Genomic DNA, 23,284 nt, shown 5'->3' on the forward strand with positions numbered 1-23,284 from the left:
CCAGACACAAGGCCCCACTTTGATCCTGGGCCAGACTGAAAGGCTGCAGCAACACCGTCCCGCGTCTCACTTTGTTATATCAGGAAATAGATGAACTTCTCCCAAACCTTTGGGTGTTCATGCATTTTTCCTCTTCCTGTCAGGAAGCTGAGAGGTCAGGGGATGATTCTTCTCTGATGATCGGGCCAGACTTCAGAATGAGGCCAAACACTTTAACTGTTTACTGCAGCCATTAGTGAACATTAACACTCCTAAATAATGAATGTAGATGAGAATTTCCTGGCACAACCACTTCTAAATATCTACTAAAAATACACCATTGCAGAGACAATTCCCCTGCGACTGTGTGCCGTTTCCTGGGGATGAAAGACTGACAGTGGTTGTTATCGCTGCAGCCATCATCCCTCCTGTATCAGGGTGTGATATGTGGTCTATAGGGTAGGTCGTTGCTTTTTTGTAATCTGCCAGCATGCGTGGGTGTGTTTATTCTGAATGTCCTAATGCTCATGGTTTCCATACTGAAGCACCATCAACGTCGACACTCAAGGTCACTTCTTCATGACAGCGCGGCAGCATTTCTTGCCAGGCACCGTAGCCATGATGAGGCAGAAAAGAAATAAATGATCCCTCAGTGTGGCCATCACAAGGGCAGGAAAATAGGGCAACTTCCCTCTTCAGATCAGTTTGAGGTCACCTGCGGAGTTCAAGCAGTGGTTCTGAAGAATGACAGAGCTCCCCAGCCTTGCCTACAGTCAGAATAAATCAGATCTGGAACCAGGAGCTTTACTGTACTGAGCAATGTGTCTGCACTGCTTAACCCAAGACCCCTCCACAGACTTGATGACTGCCGAAGCTTCTACTAAGCTCATTCCAAGACATCGGGAGGCAAATGCAGCCCAACTTACACAACTGCAGCGTCTGGGTATGGATGATGTTACATTAAAGTAAGAAGAAAGAAACACAGGTTGACCAATTTAACTGCAGATAAAAAAAATTTTTTGTTTCATTTCTCTCTCTTCCTCAGATTTGACCATTTTTAAACCCTTTGTGTGTCAAAGTAGCTGGAAAAGGAGTGTCAGACTTTCATCCTACATCTGCATCCATTGCTTGAACTTACCAAACCCAGCTTGACTGCAGCTGCTTTCAAGGTGCTTTTTTTGCTAAACACTTTTATTTTATTGGCAGCAATTATGATTCTACACAAACCTCACCTCGTACTTTGCAGAATACAAAGCATTTATTGATTTAAAGGGGGCGATCTCTCTGAGAGCCTGGAAGGATCAAGGATACGCTTTTATCACTTTCACCCACCTTGTTTTCATTACTTAAAGTGTGCTTGTGTTTACACCGCCACCAGATCCAGCAATTTCTTTTTCCTTCATAGTAAAAACAGGCATGTGGACGGTGTCTGATAAAAAGTATTTTATGGGGAGCTCGCTCAAGATGCTTTCACAGGATTTATGCGCTAAGAAACGGTTTGTTGTGATGTGTCTGTTCCTGTTTAACCTACAGTATTTCATGGCTCCGGGCCAGCTATGAGCAGTAAATGAAAAAAGAGATGCTCCACACCAGCGGCTGACCTTCCAGTTTGAAATGTAAGGAGGGGGCTGTCTTCTATGATGGAGAAAAAAAGAGAGAATTTTCCCCCATATATGGCTGGTTCTTAACTGGTAATTGCATTGACAGAGAAAGCGGATTAGAGGATGCCCAAACAGGACAGGAAGAGGGAGATAACAGAGAGGGACGCACAAAAGCTTGGAAGTGACTGTGAGTTTATTCATTCCAAACAGAGTCAAACTGTTTGGGTTGAAGCGTCGATACATCTGACACGCCTCACTGTATGCACACATCCACCAAACCACCCGAACAATGACTATTATGGTAGCGAAGGAAGGGGGAGATACCATCTGCTTTCTGATTATTGAGTTAGTCCGCAGTCTGTTGACCTTGCTCTGCATTCAAAGAAAAAAAAAGTGTCTAGAACGAGCAGTAAAAACACATTTTTATGGCACAGACAGAAAAGTGTGACTTCATGTGAGAATCATTTGTGCAATGCCAGTTTCCACATTGCTGAATCCCACTAAGCCCATCGGTGTCTGCCCCTGGATCTGGTGTTTTACACACCTCTGTCAAAGCTGCTTTTCTCTGCCTCACAGCACAAACACACACAGGTTCTTACAGTAGTTTATGGTCCACTGTAAAATGTAAAAGGTACTGTTAATAAGGACAAAGATGCATTACCCTTAAAAACAGGTTTGAGCCCTGTGTTATGTAATCATATGAACAGAGATGTGTCTGTGTTTACACGATTAAAGTAAATATACAAAGATAAATAATTCCCAACTGACAGAAGAAACTGACTTCCTGTGGGTATATTTGCCTGATATGACAGCAACTATCTCAAAGACATTTCCTACATCGACAGCGAAGAGCGCTGAAGCGTGAGTCAGAGTCGCAGACTTTGAACTCATCGCAAAGGGAAGGAAGAAGTCATGTGTCCTTGTTTGGCTGTTTATTTGTTCATTCCATTTATATCCCTCCATGCAGCCGTCCCCCTACTTCCCACAGTCTAATAGGTGACCCTGTGAAAGAGTGTCTGGATTCACGCCAGCTCGTGTCTTCTCTGAGCTAACAGCATCGTGATGCCTCCATTGTCTCGTGTAGGTGCCAGAAGCCTGAAGCTGAGATATGCTTGCAACATTAGTGTGTGTGTTTGTGTCGTACAGATATTTTTACGAGGACCAGGTTGAGTCTTACAGCAGCCTTTCTTCAAAATGAGGCCACTTGGACAGCTCCTCGCCTTCTTACATCCCAGAAAGGGCTGGTTGAGGGTTAAGACTTAACTTAACCCTCATATTGTCCTCATTTACAGGCACCAAAAAAAAAGTTGTTTCCTTGTCTGAAAAAAATCCAAAAATTCAGCAAAAAAAATTCCCAAATACTAGTAACTGCCCACTCAGGTCCTTCTCTCCCCAACCAAAATGAAAAGTTCTTCATGAACAGGAGCCGCAATCCCACGGAAAGTAGTGACCAAGAAAATCACAGGTAAAAGCCCGTCCACCCCCAACCACTGTAATCCCCAAAGAGTCTGAACAAGCTCTAAAAATCCCCATTGACCTTATACCTGATTCCGTCACCTAAAATGGAAAAAGGGCAGCAGTAGGTCAAACATCAACCACTGCACTCCCATAGTTGTAAATAAGACATTGAATTATTTCTCTCTCCCATTACTTTTTAATACTATGTGATCCAACATATTCCTGGATCTAAAACAATTACCAGCCAACTTTTGTGCTAATAGGTAAAATAGAACAAACACAAGAGCCAACGGCCGTACTTGAACTACTACAGGCATAATATCAGATAACACTGGAAACAGACTGCCATATTGCAAATATAAGTTGTTTGCCCACCGATAAACAGAATGAAAAACAATGAAATGTGCTTTACCTTACTCTGAATAACTTCACGATCGAAGGCCAAAGATAATAAACGTCCAGATCACTGGCTTGAATCAGTCTGATGAGTTCAATCCGAAATAAAAGCGAGATTAATCCGCTCGGCTTGGACCGAAGGGACGGAAACCACTTAGGAAGCGATCGTGTCAAATACTGCACAGCATTCGAGCCCTCAGCTCCCTCTTTTAGGCCGATAACACGGATGTTGCACCGCCTGCTCATGTCCTCCATGTCCGCTAGCTTAAGTTCAAGAGCTTTTATAGCCGCGTCGTCCACAGAGCTCTGAGTGTGGAAAAGTCAGCAAAGTCATACCACCCGAAAGTGACACTACCTCTGTCTGAGTTGCATTTAACTTGTTATCCGTGCTTTTGCCCATTTTGTGCAGCTGAGCAAACCGAGGTTCAAAAAATTCACGTTGTTTCTCCATCACGGAATCGGTAACGGCGTCGAGCTCGTTAGCAAGTAGCTTTGTTTGCTTTGGAGGTACCACTCGAGCCAGCTTTCTTTCCAGAATCAGCCATTTCGTCCCCGGCAGTTGAAAAACTATCCAGGCAAAAGAGTAAGCCAAGTTCAATGGGAGAACAATGTCAAAATTGGGAAGTTAAGGCGAGAGCGAGAACCCTAAGCCGCCATCTTATCCAGCCAGTCACCGGAAGATGATTTTGGATGATTTTTTGTGAATGTTCTGAAGAAACGTTTTTAACATTTCCTTTTTCCGCCAAAAATGTTCAAAATGTGGACATCATACGTTTCACAGTGGAAATTAGGGTTAATGTTGGAATTAGGTGTAGGTAAGGGTGGGGGTTAAGGTTCGACTAAGGGGCTAAGGAAGAATGCATTGTGCCAGTGAAGGTTCTCACAAAAATAGTTTTCCAAACACATCTGTACATGTGTGATAACAACGCCAGAAAAGAAGACGTGAGAAACTTTTGTGCAGCACTCAGTATTTACATGTGCAGATCGTGTTACTCATGCACAAAATTTACGTTAGTCTAAAGGGATCGACTGAGCTGCACTTGAAAAAGCTGACCTGTATGTGCTGCTCAGTGAGTACAAACACCGATTTGGGACATGGACAGAAATAGACACGCTAAGTTTAAATCTCTGCAGCAAACCAGATAAGCAAAAGTTTGTGCTAAGTACCTGTCAGTGTGACAAACAAGGAGGGAAGGGGACGTAAAGAAGGGCTCAAAGTGCAATGTGTTGCATTAGCAGCAGCTTATAGTGAAACAGAAAAAACAAATCACGTGTAATCTATCTATGGGGGAGTATCTGCTCCAACAAACGTTAAAAAAAACCCAGCACAGAGCTGCCACAGTGTGTTCAACTGGTGGCACTGCACTACAGGTAATCAGGAAGAAACAAGTCCAGTAGCAGCTGGCTGAAATAGCACCTCGAACATGTTTACTGATGGTGTAGCAAGAGAAAACAGGAAGTTAGCTGCTGCCGTGGCTTTTATTTTTTTTACACTTATATCTCCTTGACCATCTAGGAATGTCAGTGGAACAGCTTGCTTCTCCTCTGCTGACAAAAATAGCCATTGTGTCCAGTGAGAGTTCAGCCACATCCTCCTTGCTGAAAATCTAACAGACAGCAACAACTAAATGACTTTTCACGAGTTTGTTCACTAATAGGAATCTTATTCAACTCATTTTATTCATATAGCATCAATTACAGTTCAAATTGTCTCAAGACACTTTACAGAACCCATATGCCTGAACCACCAGAGCAGCCCTAAGGCGACAGAGGCAAGAAAAACACCCTTTAAATGGTAAGAAACCTTGAGCAGAACCCGGCTTTTCATCTGGAGGGACCCATCTGCCAGTTAAATAGACGCTTTGGCTAGCAGCAGATGGGTCCCATATGAACTGGGTTCTGCTTCAGGTTTCTTCCCATCAAAAGGGTGTTATTCTTGCTCCTGTTGCCTTAGGGCTTGTTCTGGGGGTTCAGGCATATGGGTTCTGCAAAGCATCTTGAGACAGTTTTACCTGTAATTGGTGTTGTATGAATAAAATTGAACTGAACTGAATTTCACAGCATTATTTAGCACATTAAACATCTTCAGGGAAACTTTTGGACACTATCAACTTATCAAAGAAGATTTAGTGCAGAGGACAGGAACTGCAGCTCTGAAAGTCATCCTTGTAAAAAAAAAAAAAATTAATCTCTCAAGGCCTAAGTGTGTACAAGAGAAATCTCCCTAGATCTGGTTATAGCTCATTTTAGATGACTGTTGGATCAGCTACACACTGTGTAACACTTGCAAACAAACAAAAACACATCCTAGTTGATGCGTGTTGTCATGAAATAAGAGACAATGAATGTTCCAGTTTGTCTTGGAGAAAAAGGGACTTGTAGAAGAGCAGAATCACTGTGCTATCACATGAACCAACACATTCAACTGGAAGAAAAAAAAAAGCCATTTATTCATTTTCCTGGAAGAGACACATCCTCTAAGCCTGTACAGGACAGCCAGTGCAGTTACATTATTGACGTTTCAAATCACGGAAGGCTTGACCTTTCTCTGTTGTATTCAGAACATCTGTAAAAGTCCCACTCTGACCATCGTATCCACACAGGAGGATGTACCAGCTACTCTTAGGCAGGACTGACCACAGTATGTAAGGTAGATTTATATTCCATAATTGTAAAAGTCCAGGTTCATTTGTGTGGTATTCAAAAAAAAAAAACTATTACAAAATTCCATTCACACTGACTGGACAGATTCATGACAGAATTCATCTGTAAATTGATAAGACCAATCGCACACAGACACAGTCTGAATAAAAAATACAAAGACTGCTACTTTTGCATGACGTCTCAAAGTAGATCAAGTAGCAAAATCCTGCTTGTTTGCCACAACAGTGGATGATGGATTGTTGGTCGAGCTCCATCAGAATTCAGTCTTTAATGATCCAGCGGTTTACGAGCGACAGTGGATCCGTTTATGCTTGGATGGTGCTCTTGGCGCTGAATGCCATGTAGTAAAACAGGATACCGATGAGGGCAGCCACCACCTCAGTGGACACCCACGGGCCGCTCCATGCTCCCTGTAGAGAGAGAGCGATACATAAAAGAGATCGAATATTTACAGGAATGAGAAGTTAACTTGTGATGATCAACCGTACATTTCACTGAAAGTAACATGATTGACTGCTCAGATTGTATTCCAAAGTATACAGTGACTAATCAGAGTCATTTTTTAGGCATAAAATTATTCTTAAATACCGTTAATTCATGTTTATTTACTAATTAGGCGACTATAGATTTTCCTGGAATGTCAGCAAAGAGGATACCCAAATTGTAGAGTGAATTTTTTGGCTTCATCACTCATTTTTTCTGACACTTCCCTTCATCCCAGTGAAACGCTAACAGCTGCTGCAATAACCATTTTCATCTCTGCAGTTGTTACCATGTACGAAGCAGCTCAAGCTCAGATTAAATTTTCCTCTACATGATATCACCACTACAGTAACACACAATAAAAATCCTTCTGCACGGAGCTGAGGAAACCTATTAAAGTTGTTTGTGTAAGCGGGTCGTACCTGATTAAAATCAGACCTTTAAGCCACTGCTGTCTCTGCTCAGACTTTTGTGGTATGAAACACAGCCAGATATAGTTTTCTGGAGACTCACTGTGAGCAGTGGAATCTTGTTTTTGACACAGTACTAACATATTATCACCTTTTCAGCAGATATAAAGAACATTTTTCACACATCCAGCAGTCACAGTGAAACCCATCCCGCTTTGGCTATTTTGAGTCTCCACTAATTCCTGACATAAATATTAGGTTCCTTAGTTGCTAAGTGCGCTGATAGTGCACACTGGGTACGATAGAGATTTTTTTTTCCTAAAACAGTTGCCTGCTGATGACATTTTTATCCAAAACAGAACAGCTGCTGGCTGGAAAGTCTAGACGATGAAGTGAAACATGGTGTAATGGTCTATAAAGATGAGGTAACTGCAGACTCAGGTAGCTCTAAAACACCTTTCAAATTCTCAAAGTAGCCATGTGATTCATTATTGTTATATAAATAATGACTGTTGTTGCTATGACGGGCATCGGGGTTATGAAACATTCTTGTGTTCAGACTGAGGTTCTGCAGGAGACTCACCCTGTGGTCGATGTTCACAGAGAAGAGAGGCTGGATGGCATTTACATCTTCATTGTTTCTCTGGGCCTGGAACAAACGAGACACATACAGAATTCAAATCAAACATATTTGCTGAGGAATTCCCAGGCAGTAAACTACGAGCTGATCAACTACACATCGAACACTAACCTTGCGCAGGGCGCTGTAGGACTCCTCATCGAAGAATTTGACCTGGTACGTTCCAGAGCTGGCCTGTTTGTGAGGAAGACTCCATGACACCTGAGAGAAGAAAGTTCATTAAACACACAATATAAGAAGAAAGTTTCTATATTTATTTGAATTTACTATCGCAATGAAATCACACACTATAAACACCAATCCTTAAAAATGTAGCAACATCTTTGAGCTATACTACTTATTTTTGATTATCTATTACACATTAAGTGCTATATCTTCCACATTTGTTTTTACTTTCCTTTAAACATATATTGGAAATTATGTGAATGTCTGGAACTGCGTATGTTTTGAAAGAGTACGTATAATAAACATTTGCTTTGAGCTCCGTTTCTTTACTCAGTGCACTGAAAATTTGTTGAGTATCTCGACAAAATGACAATATAGAGAGCTAGAATTTTAAATGTTTTTCCTAAGCATGCAAATTCCAAAATGTCAGTCCTTACTATGAGGGCATGGTTGTGTGTTTAAGGCCTGCTGAGAAATGGGTTAAGTGGTATCCTAGAAATGAGAAAGCTTCTATAAACTGTGTTTAAAGCTTTTCCAAACGTTTTTAACCTAATGACACCAGTAGGTAGAAATTAAAAATGACAGTTGCATATCTACACTAACAACAGTTTTCCTTGATATGACACACACTCAATAAGGAATTCATTTGTCTGTTGTAGCTAAGAGGTTCATGGTGATCTGTGATTTGCAGGCGCACAACACTCTCCGTGGCTATATGCTTAACCTTGTTCAGTGTCATTGTCTTATGTGCTCTTGTACCCATGGGTACAGCAACACTAATAAGTCAGATATCGTAAAGGAAAGGGTCTTTAGCAGCAACTCCATATGAACCCATACCTGGTATTTGCCAACATCCTGGCCTCTGGTCACAGGGAACTGCCTTCCATTGACATCAGCATACAGAGTCACGCTCTAGAGAAGACAGAAGGGACCATCAGTGAGTGAGGCAGCAGTGTCATGTAGTCTGTTTATAGTACAGGAGGTGGACAGGTACCTGAGCTCCGTTGGCACAGGTCAGACTGAGTTCAACGATGAAGACAGACTCGGAGGAGATGACGGCGTCAGAGGTGGTGTAGGCCGACGGAGTGATGACTGGATCTGTGCAGCTCTCTCCTGTCAACACAGAGCACGGCTAAGGTTAGCTAAAACACCTGGACACCGGTGCATCATCCAAATACTACTTTCAACAAGGCTTCTGTTCTCCCTAACTGAAGCCAGATGAAGGACTAGCTACTAGCTAGCACTGGTTAGCATTATTAGGCTAATTAAGCCGGTTAATCAGCTCCATCGGTTCTCCGCTGACTTACCGGAGCACGCGGCTACCAGCAGGACGAGGAATGCGGCTATCCTGATCATCATGGTGTCTGAAAGGTTGTCTCGGAGGTTTCTTGCTGCTCCTGGGGTCCAGTGGCTGAACTGCTCCGTTCGTTTCACTCCTTACTGAAAGGAAGAAGTCCACCTCAGCTCACCGAGACGGCGACTCTGCGCCTGCGCCGCAATGACGTGGACTGTAGCGACGCATAGCACTCTGGGAAACTGCTATGTAGACACGTCATCTGAGTCAAAACTGAAGGTGGCCTGAGAGCATAGACTATATAAAAAGAAGAAATGTCAAAATGCCCTTGAGACTTTGATCGTTTTAATAAATAAATATGTTGTTGATGCAGGATCTTTAGTGTTATTTAACTTTTTTTCTCCACTGTACTTTTGCTCACACTTTTTTCAATGAAGAAAAACTATAAACAAAGCATGAAAAATGGTCTTCTTTCCTCCCTTAGAAAAAAAAATCCTATTTCTATTGTCATGTTTTTCTTTTATTGTTTTTTGTTATTTTTGCCAATTGTGCACTGTTTAACTGGTGACAGATTCACTATTACTGACCACTGATAATGTTAAAATTTAGTTTTATTCTAATTACACAATGCTACAAATGACGTGTTGGACATGCTGGCATATCACTTTGGGCTGCAGCTAGACACTTAAATGTCCACAACTCCATCATTTCTCATCTAAGAAATGTTTTCATGCAGACCATCTGACACATGATCCTCCCAATAGACATGCCAAAAACATAGTTCTGTCCCCCAACATTTCCAGCAAGAATGAAGGAACACCCTGCATGCAGCATAAACATCCTCATTAACTCTCTGCGTTACTGACTTGATTTTTGGTCTATGACTGCACTTCTCCATTTGCCCATTATTATTTCCAATATAGTCGTATTTGGTTGTTTCATGACATCTGTTCTGTTGTAGAGATGCTGTCAGTTGAAACAACAGATAGTTAATCCCACATGTTAACGATAATATTACATTCTACTTTTATATTTTTGCTCAGTAGCATCATAAAACATTCAAGAAATATAGCCAGTCATTTTCTGTTTCAACCAGTGCAAAGGCAGTCAGACTTGTGGGCATTGTATTTATTTTCTCTTGACAATGTAGCTGGCTTAGAAATGAGGATTTCCAGTGCTCTTTGTGCATCTGTGAAACTAACTTGGAGTCATGTGTTGGTATTTAAAAGTTTCCTTGAGCTGATAGACCTTCTTCACAGATGACATGTTGACATGTAACAGTAAAAGCAGACTATAATCGTAACTAATAATGGCTGCTTTCCATTCAGGTGCTACAGTCCAAAATAAGGTTCTTTTATTGATACATTGGCTCACTGTGACTTCAAAGCGGAATAAAGTTGTCATTAAGTTGCTTTTATTCATTACATCTGTGGTTTTTCTGCTATGGATGACTATTCTAAATGTCTTTTGTGAATAAGGTCTATGTCTTCTATAGTCTTATGTGCTTTTTGTTGTTTATGTGATGCTATCTGGAGCTAATTTTATACACATATTGTCATAATGAACATAATTCTATGAAGTCTTTTGGATATTTTTCTAATCATATAAAGAGAAATCACAACTGAACAATGTGGAATCTGTCCTATCTGTGGAACAGCATCGGCGATCTGTTGCCTAAGGGGTGTTTGACCACAGAGTCTACATGTTTTTTGTGGACTTATGACCATGTCTTTTGTGGGATTTTGTGGGACAATGCTGCAGGAGTTTGTGATATTAAGGCTATTTATAGAACCCATGTATTTACCTAGTGTGAGAACTGTTGTGAAACAAATTTCCAGTTGTTGCTGGTCCTCAAGATTTCTTTGTCAGGAGCTCTGTTTGTGATCTAAATGGCAGGATTTTGGGATGCTCCTCGTGGGAAGTGAGTCTTTAGTCTGAAGACCTTAAAATATTTCTCTCTCCTCTTTGCAGATGATGTGATTCTTTTGGCCTCAACTGTGCACAGCTGAGATGAAAACCAGCCAACACCAAGGCCGTAGTTCTCAGCTGGAAAGAGCTGGATTACTCCCCCACGAGGTTTGTGACAGAGTTGCTGCCCCAAGTGAAGTACTATCTCTGGGTTTTGTTTACTGGAGTGGCTAAATTCAGTAAGAAACTGACAAACTGGCATGACATTAGAGACCGTGCTGAAATATGGTTCAGGCATCTTTGGCACCTACTTTTCCTAACGGGTAGGAAACACCCTTAATGACTCCGAAAATGCTGGGAAAAATAATTATCTCATCTGGCCTGGGAATGCTTTAGGATCCCCCAGGAGGAACTGGAACATGTTTTGGGGGAAAGAGTCATCTGGACAACCAATGCCTCTGGCCAAAATGTCAAAATTTTAGTTGAAATAATCAAGATTAATCTGGGAGAAATGCAAGTTATACTTCCTGTTTTCAGCACTCATATCCAGAACTCATGATTTTTTTTAAAAAAAGCATTGAGAACAGACAAATTATTTATTTGCTATATAATCTACAGACAAATCATAAAAGTTTGAAACAAGTTAGAAATATTTCATTATATACAAATTCCTTACAGCTACAGAGTTCACAGTTTTATCAACTTTGTGACTCCATCTCAGTTTGACAGACATTTGAACTTGTAGAAATGTGTGTGTGGACTAAAAATCACTGATAAAATCTGGCTTTAACTGGAAACAATTGAAAGGTAACACCAACACCTATGCAGAAATAAAGCTGCACAAGCACACGCAGCTTTACACAAACCACTCGGTGCATTTCAAGTATTTCAGTTTCTTATTGTACTGCAGCCCTGCAGTCACAAATAGGATCCACTGTACAAACATGAATGAAACAGCTCTTGAGTCTGACGCCATCATGTGGAGAGAAGCCTGAACCAAACACAGGGACTTCAGAGGAGGACTATGGGTCAGTGATCTGACTTTTCTAGAAATAGATGTGCTGAAAGCTGCTGTCAAAGCCCTTCGAGCCACACTTCAGTTTTCATTAACATCACCGCTCTCTCTCTCTCTCTTTTCCCATCTCCTGTTCTCTCAGTCCCGTGGATCTGCTGCTTTGAAGAGACCTGGTCATTTCTCCCTGCGTCCATCACCCCGCCTCCCTTTCCTTTGGGGAGCCTGGGCAGAGGATGAGGAGACGGTGGAGGAGGGTTCCTGCAGTGCTTGACGCGAAATAAGCTCCTTGAAGACCGAGTCCATCTGGCGACAGACCTCCTGTAGTTTGGAATGAACAATGGTGATGAGAGAAAGAGAGAGGAAAAAGACAAAACTGCCTTTGTTCTCTGCACCAGACCACTCAAGAGCTTCCGTTTATGCTAGTCAGAAAAGCTACAATGTGCTTCTGTCACTAAATCATTAGTCATTTGGTCAGATCCTCCATTGGTGGTGAAAGGATACAGATAACCCCAGCCAAAGGCCCAGTGGGGGCTTGTCAGTAATTACTTGTGTACTTATAAGCCATTAATAAACTCATTTTCAGTTGCTGCTTGTCAAGTTTTGACTGGTGATTTATTTCTCTCCTTTTTTTTTTTTTTTGGTCTTTTATTCATCAAGAACATTTTTCTGAAGGATAGTTCAGCCACTTTCCACCAGATTCCATTAGCAGCTACAGATTTGATGAAATATTGTAAAAACTCTTCATTAATGATTGAACATTCACAATTGAAAAAGGCCTAACTAGACATTGTTGATGTCTAGTTAGGCCGTATAAAGCCCTCAGTAAAAATAATTTCTTGTTACATAATGGAACCAGAACCTCAAACAACATGAGAAACAAGACAAACCTTGTCTATATGAACGGCTATATCCTCAGAAGATGAGTGTTGCTGGTTTCTGTATGCAAAAAAGAGAACAGAAAACAGTAAATGGGTCAATATAGAACTGCAGAACTTTTTGTAACATGGTTGACATATCATAAAACATTTTTGCTGTTTTCAGGCCTAAAATCAACATAGTCCTCTATAGCCAAATACCACATGATACTTTTACACAAAGATTTTTTGAAAATATTATATATACACAATTGAGTAAAACTGAAATTGAAAGTTATTTCTAAAGATATTGTAGTAAACCTGTTGACATGCCATAAATCCACACTTGACTCACACACTACTTTATATTAAATAACTCAAAGCCTTGGAGGCTTTTCTTCAGGAGGAAATGACATCATGAGGAGCAGGTCATGTGATCTGTAATCAACACACTTCCTAGAGAGGTGTTTTTGTAATGGGGAACTTAGTTGAAAATTATTTCTCGGACACATAAAATTTGTTATTTTCCATCTGAAATTTGATTTATTGCCAAAAAAAGAAATATCTGTCATAATTATCTCAACTTAATATAAAGAACACAATCAAAATATTTTTTAAATAAGCTCATTTTATCATTGTTTAGCTAATTAGAAGGTGGTTGTTATTAAATCAGGATGTTATCTAATTGACATTTTAGTGATATTCAGGCATTGTTTTTTCTAAATAAGTGACTGTTTCCATAATAATTAATTGTTTCCATAATTAAGGAATTTGTAAAGACATGATCATAAAAAAACATTTGTTTTATACTTTTAATAAAAATGTATGCAAGATATATCCCACGGACTTCTTCAATTATATATTGACCCTAATATGTATTTTCCACTCAAACATGATTAGTCAGGGAGTTTTACTTACTCTCTGTACACATAACCAGGAGAGTGCATCCTCCGCGGCTTGCATTGTGGCCCAACTGGAATCTGAAGCATCAACTTTCCACCTGCAGTGAGGCCTCCCCCTGCTGGTCCAGCTGCTAGCCTGCTTTGGTCTATGCAGCCGCTGCTGTTCGCTCGAGGACGATTTCTTGTGCGGTTATCAGCTGAGGATCCCGTTTCCAAATCTGTTGCAAAACACATCAATACATTTTTTACTTCCACAAAAGGCACCACAATGGTTTTAATGAAAAGATGGACTGCAATAAGCACGTAAAACTTACCATCTTTGGTGTGAGTGCACTCTGCTTCAACATCTCCTTCCTCATTAATGGGTTCACTGTGAAGAGAACACACTCAGATCATCAGTTAACCACGAATCATATGTCCGTGCATCGATCTGCCAGTCAAACCATTCTTCAACGTACCAGTCATCCTGCTCTAGTGTCATACATTTCTCGTACACTGGCCCTTGCACTTCGCCCTGACCGGGGAAGATGCTCTCATGCTGGAGGATGATGTCCTTCACCAGGGCGTTGATCTGAGGCTGCAGGGTGACAACATCCTCATCCTGAGCTCCTCTCACCAGGCTGGGCCCAAAACACACGGCCAGATTGTAGGGCTGCATCATGTTCTCATCACTGTACTGAGACACACTGGAGGAGGGAGAGCAGAGGAAATGAGGGAGAAAAGAATGGGGACAATGAAGGCTATAGGGGGAAACAACAGAAAAGAAGCTGATCCTCTCTGATATGTTTTTTCTTTTACATTTATCTAACATACATAGAATTGTGTTTGCAAATATGTCCTCCTGAGACCGAGCCCGTTCATTTATGTCCTCTGTGCTCAACATTTGTTTTTGTTCTAAATCTTTTGACCCATTTGTGCTACCCTACTAAACCCAGATGTGTTCAATAGAGGAAACTCAATGATATCTGGTGACTGGGTGCAAAATGGGAACTTATACTGAGACAGAATGGAGACTGCAGCAAAAGTCTCCTGCCAGGAAAAGAGAAACGTTAAGTCAAATATTGATAACATATTGTTGTTTTACTCATGGTAATCATATAGTTTGTTTATGAACATATCAGGATTTAAAAACTGGGGTCAGAGTTCAGTTAAACTTTTGGTTAGGAAAAAAAATAACCCCTTTATGAATGTCAACTGTAACAGACGAGAACGATTTAATATATTTTCTATGTAAAGTAATTCATGTAACAAACATTTTCATAACTATGTTTCAAACAACCTCTTGAAGTTTACACTATTGATATTTAATTTAGTTCCTTAAAGTTTGATTACAAAATGGATCGTCATGTTTTTTGTCAGTATTTTGATTTCAAAGTGTTTGCTGTTTTTTTTTTTTAAAGGTAAAATCGTTCTATTGACTATTAGATTGGACAGGATGTAAATTCGAAAAAATATATATTTTATTTAATTCTAAATTGTGAGGTGTTTTAGCTCCAAAAAGATGCTTTTCTTTCGATTCTCAGGAGGATATCCAATATCTGACCTCAACCCATCTCCAACATGAAAACATTCTGATATTTTAACTATATTTAATTGCTTTGTTTTGTTGTTTCCTTGTTGCTATACAAACACTGTTCTGTCTATGCCACTTGTCTATATCTGTCACCATCTATTTTCTCTGTTAAGCTAAAATTAGATCTGCTTTTTTCTTCCTTTTTTTTGTTGCTGTGTTTTTCACACTAAATGAAAAAAAAATCCAGTTTAGCCACATTGTCTTGTGTACAGATGTCAAAACATGTCATCTTCCTGTGTCTCTCTTAAGTACATCATCAGGCCCCTCTGAACATGAGCCGGTCGTACACATTTTCATCCATTCATCAACTATACTTGTGTTCATCTGTGAAGGTTCACAGAGGGCTGGACTACATCACAGGGCTAACACAAAAAGACAGACAACTGTTCATTCCTATTTTCATACCTACAGCTAATTTAGGTTCACTAATTGACCTACAATGCATGCTTTTGAAGGAGCCAGAACACCAGGAAATATGCACGTCCTGGAAGAACATACAAACTCCACACAGAAAGGCCACAGCTAATCAGAAGCTCCAGACCTTTGTGCTAGTGCTGCCCTGGTTTTGCACATTTAGCTAATACTGTATGATCAATATGCTAAAAAATATATATATACGTTATGCTTCTGGAAGATCTAACATGGCTTCAGCAACTTTGCAAAACTGACTTTCTTATATTCTAGAGAGAAACAGTTTGATTTCCTGGTTGCACGGTGTGATTGTTTTTGCACATTCAAGCACTGATCAGCAACAACAAGATTCAATACTCACTGATGAAGGAATGCAAAGAGGTATCTCATGACGACGATGACAGGCTCAGGGTAGGAAGAGATGACTGATTTGAGCTGAGCTGCTCTCTCTGATTCATTCTTTATTTCTGAGAAAAGGTGAGGAAGGAAAGATAAGCTGCTGCACCTCCTCAGCCACAGCCACCATATTACATGCAAACACTCACGAGCGTGCTCCAGGAGCCGACTGGTGCTGTCGATGGGGAAGAGTGGATTCTCCAGCCCTCTGAAGTAGAGCTTCAACACTCCCGCCACAGAGTCCAGGTCGTACCAGCGCTCGGCCAGGGGGTCCTCTCCTGCAGAGGAAGCCCACAGCACACTGCCCCACATTATTAATGCTGCATAGTGAGCAGATCTACTGTGGAAACACGGGTTATCTCAGCACACACCCACACACAAAACACACAGGCCTACCTCGCTCAAACGCATCCCTCAGGTTATTGACTTCCATCTGAGACCCCGGCACTCTAAATATCCCCTCATGATGGAGGCCTGATGGGCAGACATAATGTTACAGTCACTCAGTGCTGGGAACATTTAACTCCAATTCTAAAACATACACTTAAAGTCACTAATATTTTATGCTAATAGCCTTTTTAGAATGAACTTGAAGAAGAATCATGACCAATACTGTTGATTTGCGTTCGTGTCAGTGCTGCCTGGCTATGTAGGTCTGTCACAGCGGCTTTAAAAGTTGAACTAAAAATGTCTGTGATGTATACTGACAGCCAATAGAAACTTTGAGGTAGAAATGGAAGCAGAATTCTACTTGTAGGGGGGTTGTAATTATTCATTGTGGATTTACTGATGATCTAGTGCCCTGGTAGTTCAGATAATGATGAGTTGTCATTTTGTCATGATTCATTGCACATGGGTTGGTCACTTTGCAAAAGTGAACCAAATACACACCAAGCAATACTCAGTGAGTATCTGCACAATTTGAGAATGGGTTTTGAAGGCCTATATAAAGGCCCAAAAAAAGCCACCATTGTTAGTCCAGTGAACAGCATCATGCCGCGTCTATCACATGAACAATGTCTCCGGGCACTGGGTATGGTGGAGGCCGGTTTGAGCTACAGTGATGTAGCCAGGCGTATGGGCTGTTCCCAACCCACAATCAGAAGCCTGGTCCAAAGCATGCGCCGACGGATTGCTGCCTGCATCGAAGCAAATGGAGGCCATACTCCGTATTGACTGTTATGACTTTGTGTTTGGAAGGTGCCGTTTTCTTTTGTGAAATTCTTTATTTTGAAATCATTCTTGAAACTTTAGATTTTTGTTTCTGTATGCCAATATGCTAAACAAATGATTCATATGAAGAAAATCCAGTTTCGGGCTTCAAAATAAAAATTATGTTGAAAAATATGGTCTCAAAGTTTTTAATGACTGTCAGTGTATTTTTGTGCATCAGTGCTACAAATGTGCATCCGCTGCTTTTCTGTTCCTTCACTCTTGAAAACTCACCATTGAGGTTGATGAAGCAAATGCAGCTTTCCACAACAATTGGAATCTGTTGTCCTGACGCCTGAACGAAAACAAATTCGGCAGTGAATTTCACAAACAGCAAGCCGGACACATTAATGCAGACTGATAGTGGAAAGAAGAAACTAATTATGAGGATATCGACCTGTATGAAAGAAAGCATGTCTCCGTTGAAAAGCTTGTGGTTGTGCAACAGATTGGCACTTGAGTGATTCCTTCTGACACGCACAGACTTTCCAGTCAGTCTGCAAAACAACATGCCGCAACATGAAGACAACAATCTCCATTTCAATCACAAAGTGTATAATATCTGCAACTAGGAACTGATTTTATATGCATACTTGGGCCGATGTCCGTTTGATGCTTCAGCTAGAGAGAAAAAGAGGAATTAAGAATTGCAAGTTAAAACCTCCTCGTTTATGTGGTGACAAAAATGATTTTAGCAGAAAATAATCCACACCCTTTGCTGCAGAGTGACATTTTGGGTCAGCAGTTTGCCTTGTTGTGCTATTTTTATGTGAGAAATGCAGGAGTCATACCTTTTTCCACAGCTACTTTAAGCAGGTCGTGTTTGGCTTGAAGTTTAGACACCAGGGAGCTGCCAACGAGGTACTCTTTAACTTTCTGCAAGACAAATCAGACGTGCGTTCTGTCAAAAACAAGGTTTAATCAGCATCAACCTTCCATCGCAAAACCGTCTTTAAAAGTGAACTATTCTTGCCAGTTGCATTAAAAACAGACTCACGGTGAAGTAGAGGTTTTCTACTTCCTGCAGGCTGGCTCTGCGTCGTGCCACGCTGGGCTTCACGTTCAGATTCTCGGTGCTGCCGTCGTGGGACGAACCAGAACCGCTGCTGAGCTCCAGATCATCATCACTGATCCCCTCCAGCAGGTTGGACTGGGCTGAGGACATGTTCTTACCGGCCTGCATGGCAATGGCAGAGAGAACAACTAAGTAGTGACCTACAGAGGTGGAATGCTTTACTTCAGCACTGAGGTCGGAATATTAATAATATTGACTCTGATGTCTATTCTGATTTACAGATGCGAACAGAAGTCTACAAACTGAATGCTGACAGTCTTGAGTTTCCAGTGACTCCTACATTTTTTAGTTTCTTAGGTTTGAATGATTGAAACACACACATCCTTGTCACAAAAACAACAATCGTGCATTTTGGTTGATTCATAGAATTATTATAGCGCTTTTGGACATGTGACTGCTGGGTTAAAGAAATATATACAGCAATTATGTCCTTTGGCCATTTTAACCTGAATTAGGTACTTTTGTTTGTCATCCACAAGCTTCAGGTTGCATCTTTGACCACTCCTTTAGTCAGAAATGGTGCAATTCAACTACATTTGTTGGCTTTTTGACATAGACTTGTTCCTTCATCACAGTCAAAAGGTTTTTGATGGGCAGATTTTGACATACATCCATAAGATTTAGAATAAATCTCTGAAAGAACCAAAATGCACAGTCATTGTCTGTGCCAAAAATCCACGTTTCAATCATTTAACTGTAAAATAAATCCAATTTGTAGGAATTATTGGAAACGCAAGACAAAAAAGGTGTATGTAAATTTTTCCTGACATCTGTGTGTCAAACTACAAACAGGCATTTTGTTTGTGTCATGAAAAATAACTGCGTAAGCAATGACCTATTTAAAAAAAAAAAATCACGTATTGCTTTCAAGTGCCTGTGAGCGTTACATCAGCTTGGGTAGGGATACAATTCTATTCAGGGCTGAGCACATGTGAATAATTTAAAAAAAGTGAGAAGTCACTGTCCTATATCTGGACAGTTTTGCTTCTTCATCACTGCTAAATGCAGAACTTTTGCTTCCCATCTTACTTTAGCTCATGATACTTTCTATCTCCTTCAATAAAATTAGATTCAGGAAGCAAAAATATTATTTGATAGACTTTTTGCAGAATTGTGGCAGGTCAAAAAAACATGCAAATGAAGCCGTAAGGATTGTAAGATATACTTTACCTCCTCCGTTTCCTGGGTGACTGCTTTCAGCCTCGTTTGTATCTGTTTGAATCTGGTCTCGAGCTCGCATCTCATCTCACACTCTGCACTGACTTCAGAAACCTGAGAGACATGAGGAAGTCTAGAGCTGATGCGACACAGCAGAATAATCAGCTAAAAAAAACAAACAAAAATGCACACTAATATTCATTCAGTCCAAAGCACATACCTGGTCCCCATCGTGGGGCTGATAGGGGAAGCGAAGGGGCATAGAGAAGGTGTTGTAGTGGTCCTGCAGGAGGGTGTCCCTGTCCTGGCGCTGGTCCAGTCCAGACACGGCCCCCTGGAGCTGCTGTAGACCAGTGCTGAGGTTCTGCTGGGCCCGCCAGCGTTTGGACAGGTATGCTTGCATCACCCGGTCCAAAGACAGGTGGTACCCTACATCTGCACACTGGAGGAGGAAATGGCCTTCTTTTAAACTCGAGGTTTTAGGTGTTAACTCAGGCACTGTAGGTCTAACATCACACTATTTTACAGCAGTTTTAGCTTGTTGAGAAGCTAAAAACAGATTTTAAAAAAATGGTATGAGCGTAATAAACTTTATTTTGAAAGGAAAGGAAGAGGCAGCAGAGACATAAGCTTGTGAACCAATACACTCACATCTATGAGAGTAGAAATGTCTTGGAGGTAGTATTTATTCATGGAGGAATTGGCGGCTGCTAGGTTTAGGAGGTAGTCGTTTCGGGCCTTACTGCACTTCAGGTGTATCTCTTGAACCTTTCCTTGTCTCTACAACACATAAGGACTGTCAGCGAGAGTCACATATTCAGGATGCATGCATAGAACACCAAACAGAAGGATATTTATTTACTTTTTCTATCAGCCTCTCCAGTTTCTTAGCAGCACTCTGCTTTTGCTTTTCCTCCTGTTTCTCTGCCTCCCTCAGCTTCCCCTCTGCAGCCACATAGTCTGAGTGGTATTGGTAGTATGTCCTCCAAGCCTGCTCACAAACACGCACACAGCAATGCTTTATTTTGCATGTCTTGGAAACGGAAAATGTCTCGGGTGGTTGGTTTCTCACTTACAGTTTGCAGCTCTGTGGTAACCTTTAGCAGTCCATCTTGTAGCTGGGTACAGATGTCTTTACTCTGGAAGAGACCAAATATAACACACTGAGGTGACGCAGTACAGAATGTACACAACAATCCGCAGAGTACATTCAATGTCTTGACATTTATAGGGGATGTAGGGGAAGCTTGATTATTATGGAAGGTAGGTTTGCACTTTTAATGGTACCTTTTTGGCAAGGCGCTGTGTGTACTCCAGACAGTAGGTGAGGGGCTGAATCAGGAAGTTGCTGCAACTTTCACTCAGTCCATTGTGGTCTCTGCTCTCCTGGCGGGTCTGTGACAGCAGAGCCAACCAGACCTGGGCCACTGAGTGACTGCTGGGCTCCTTCCTGAGCACATTTACCAGTACAGGAGAAGCAAAGGACATGTGGGTGAAAGGATTTCAGTACAGACAGCACCTTCAAATGAACTGTTAGTAAATTTAGTACATTATGTGCAGGACTGTCATTACCTCTTAATCCTCGAGGTGAACCTTTCTGCAAGTTTTTCTAGTGAGCGAGCGTACTCGTTTTCAATCTCACCCCGCCGCCGCAGGTAGTCGGCCAGATCTTGCAGCTGCTGGCTTTTCTGTTCAAGCTGCAAGTCCAACACCTTTAGTTGGTCTACAAGCTGACAACGCACCTCTAAACAGAGAGAAGCACATATGGGAGAACATAACTCATTCTGAAAGTCTTGCTGCTATGTGAGAAACAGACTTTACAAGGTCTTCTTCCACAGAAGAACGCAAGTTGAAGATAGTAAAGAAAGGCTGTTAGAATGGCACAGATAAAAGTTTGTTTACCTTTGATTTGTGTGTCATAGTCCACAACGCTGAGCCTCTCCTTCCGGAGTTTTACGTGGGAAGTCATCGTTGCTCCAACTGGGTGGAATTCTGCATAAAGGTGAAGACTTTACTACACCACCACCTAGTATTAAATAGCAACCCTGTTCTGTTCCTTTTGTCTCCACTGCATTAGTATAGTATGGTTTGTATGCATACATACTATTCTAGTCGAGGCCTGTGACCAACTGCTGCACCCCCAGCATGCCCTTCCACAAACTGTCACACTCTGCCCTACACAGACCATAGCAACTTCCTCCCGACACAGAAAGAGCGAAAAGAGCATGTTCATCTTACTGTAACACATCTCTTCAAAGCGGTCACCCCTCTGCAGCGCTCTCCTTAACGGAAGACAACTAGAAAATCAGTTGGCATGTGTTGCCTGCTGCACCGGTCACACTGCAGAATTGCACGAGGTGCAAAAATAGCAATAGCAACATCTCAGCTGCCCTAAAAATAGGGTGAACCACAAGGCACACAGCTCCGTAGGGATGTTTGTGCTGAAGACTACAGGTGGTTTCTACCAGTGATACTTAAGTTTATTGATGCACTCAAAGTTTATTCTGCTTTTGACTTCTATTGTATACATAAGATGACTATTAATCTTAACAGGGAAAGTATATTTTGGTTTAGGCTGACTAAGATTTAGCTTCAAACAACATGAAAATAAACAGGCCTGACTGGAAACATTTGCCTCAGAATTTTGGTTTCAGTTTCTTATGCTTTGCAACGTCTTCTATGACCGAGACTAGCACCCCTGTATGTCTCAGCAGAACATAGAAGAAATAAGATAAGAGAGAGTGGCTGCGGCGTGACAGTTATTTAAACACAATACTTTCACAGCCTTAGACAAAACAGAAGCTCAGTAACTGTGGCCTGCAACACTTTAATTAGGACAAAATTTAATACACATCAGAAAGGGGAAGAGCGGGGTGTTTTCTTGCTGGATCATAACCCTTTGTACACAATCATCTCACATTCTCTCTCTTTCCCCTTTAACTTCCCTTTTTTCGGAAGCCAAACATCACTCATCAGCATTCTTCTTCAAGCTGAAATGTGCACTCTTTGAAACATTTACCAACTGACCTGCTAAATCGACTCTGCTGCATTTTTTTTTTAGCAAACCCAAAACTCTGTGTAGAAAAGGGAGAGTGTGTCATTTTCATTTTTCCAGCCTATGTCACCCTTTTCCATGAGCCCCTTTCATTCTTTCTCTGTGTGATCAGCACTGAATCACCACCTCCTGTCATCACAATCTGCTGCAATATTTCATTAAAGCTGGTTTTAACCTTGCAGCAGCTGTAGCCTCTCAGCTGATATTAAGAGTAACGCTGTTTGTCTCACTTGGGGTTCTTACAAGTACCAACACATCGATGCTGCTGGAGTTATGGAACATCAAATGTCCTGAGGGCTTTTATCTGAAGCCAATAACAACATAACTGAAATAAACCAGCTGAGCAATCCTTAACAGCAGAAGAACATGCACTTTATAGTACAGAAATGTGTTTAATAGACCCCAGCTGTCTGCTCTGTGTTGGCTTGACAGGCCAGTAAATGAAAATCAATTAAAGTTTTACACACGCGTAAATAAAAAAGGAGTCATACCTGATGAGGAGCAGTCTCGACTAGCCTCTTCTCCAGACTGAGGTAACTAAATAATGCCAGTTAATAGCACAGTGAGCGCTCAACTGTTTCACCTCCCCCTCACATTGGACTCGGATGGATGTGGGTGGGGTGGATCTCTCTCTC

General features: G+C 41.3%; 2 protein-coding genes and 1 long non-coding RNA gene across 4 annotated transcripts; 1 reads left to right on the plus strand and 2 right to left on the minus strand.

Annotated features, from left to right (window-relative positions):
- Positions 1–5,860: 5,860 nt before the first annotated feature.
- ssr4 (signal sequence receptor, delta) lies at positions 5,861–9,298 on the minus strand. The gene is made up of 6 exons (XM_022199243.2): positions 9,104–9,298; positions 8,791–8,909; positions 8,634–8,708; positions 7,743–7,832; positions 7,575–7,640; positions 5,861–6,508 (listed from the first exon to the last, which is right to left on the minus strand). Exons 1-6 carry the CDS (start codon positions 9,153–9,155, stop codon positions 6,404–6,406), a joined length of 507 nt encoding a protein of 168 aa, XP_022054935.1. The 5' UTR covers positions 9,156–9,298; the 3' UTR covers positions 5,861–6,403.
- LOC127534363 (uncharacterized) lies at positions 8,806–12,302 on the plus strand. The gene is made up of 3 exons (XR_007942467.1): positions 8,806–8,933; positions 11,062–11,166; positions 12,156–12,302. It is a non-coding gene; the product is annotated as an uncharacterized LOC127534363 (long non-coding RNA).
- LOC110954652 (SLIT-ROBO Rho GTPase-activating protein 3-like) lies at positions 11,581–23,284 on the minus strand. Of its 2 annotated transcripts, XM_051949335.1 has the most exons (22): positions 23,141–23,284; positions 21,497–21,586; positions 21,167–21,338; positions 20,882–21,044; positions 20,671–20,733; positions 20,457–20,585; positions 20,246–20,374; positions 19,815–20,036; positions 19,607–19,708; positions 18,359–18,538; positions 18,153–18,237; positions 17,955–17,982; positions 17,759–17,858; positions 17,596–17,656; positions 16,546–16,623; positions 16,299–16,427; positions 16,115–16,220; positions 14,228–14,455; positions 14,084–14,139; positions 13,786–13,987; positions 12,901–12,949; positions 11,581–12,331 (listed from the first exon to the last, which is right to left on the minus strand). In XM_051949335.1, the coding sequence occupies exons 2-22, from the start codon at positions 21,561–21,563 to the stop codon at positions 12,188–12,190; spliced, it is 2,493 nt and encodes an 830-aa protein (XP_051805295.1). In that variant the 5' UTR covers positions 21,564–21,586; positions 23,141–23,284; the 3' UTR covers positions 11,581–12,187. The 2 variants fall into 2 exon arrangements, with proteins under 2 accessions (XP_051805295.1, XP_051805294.1); XM_051949334.1 differs by having other exon boundaries at positions 16,115–16,427.

Source organism: Acanthochromis polyacanthus, chromosome 6 (genome assembly GCF_021347895.1).
Source record: "Acanthochromis polyacanthus isolate Apoly-LR-REF ecotype Palm Island chromosome 6, KAUST_Apoly_ChrSc, whole genome shotgun sequence".
In the NCBI taxonomy this organism is placed as follows: Eukaryota; Metazoa; Chordata; class Actinopteri; family Pomacentridae; genus Acanthochromis; species Acanthochromis polyacanthus.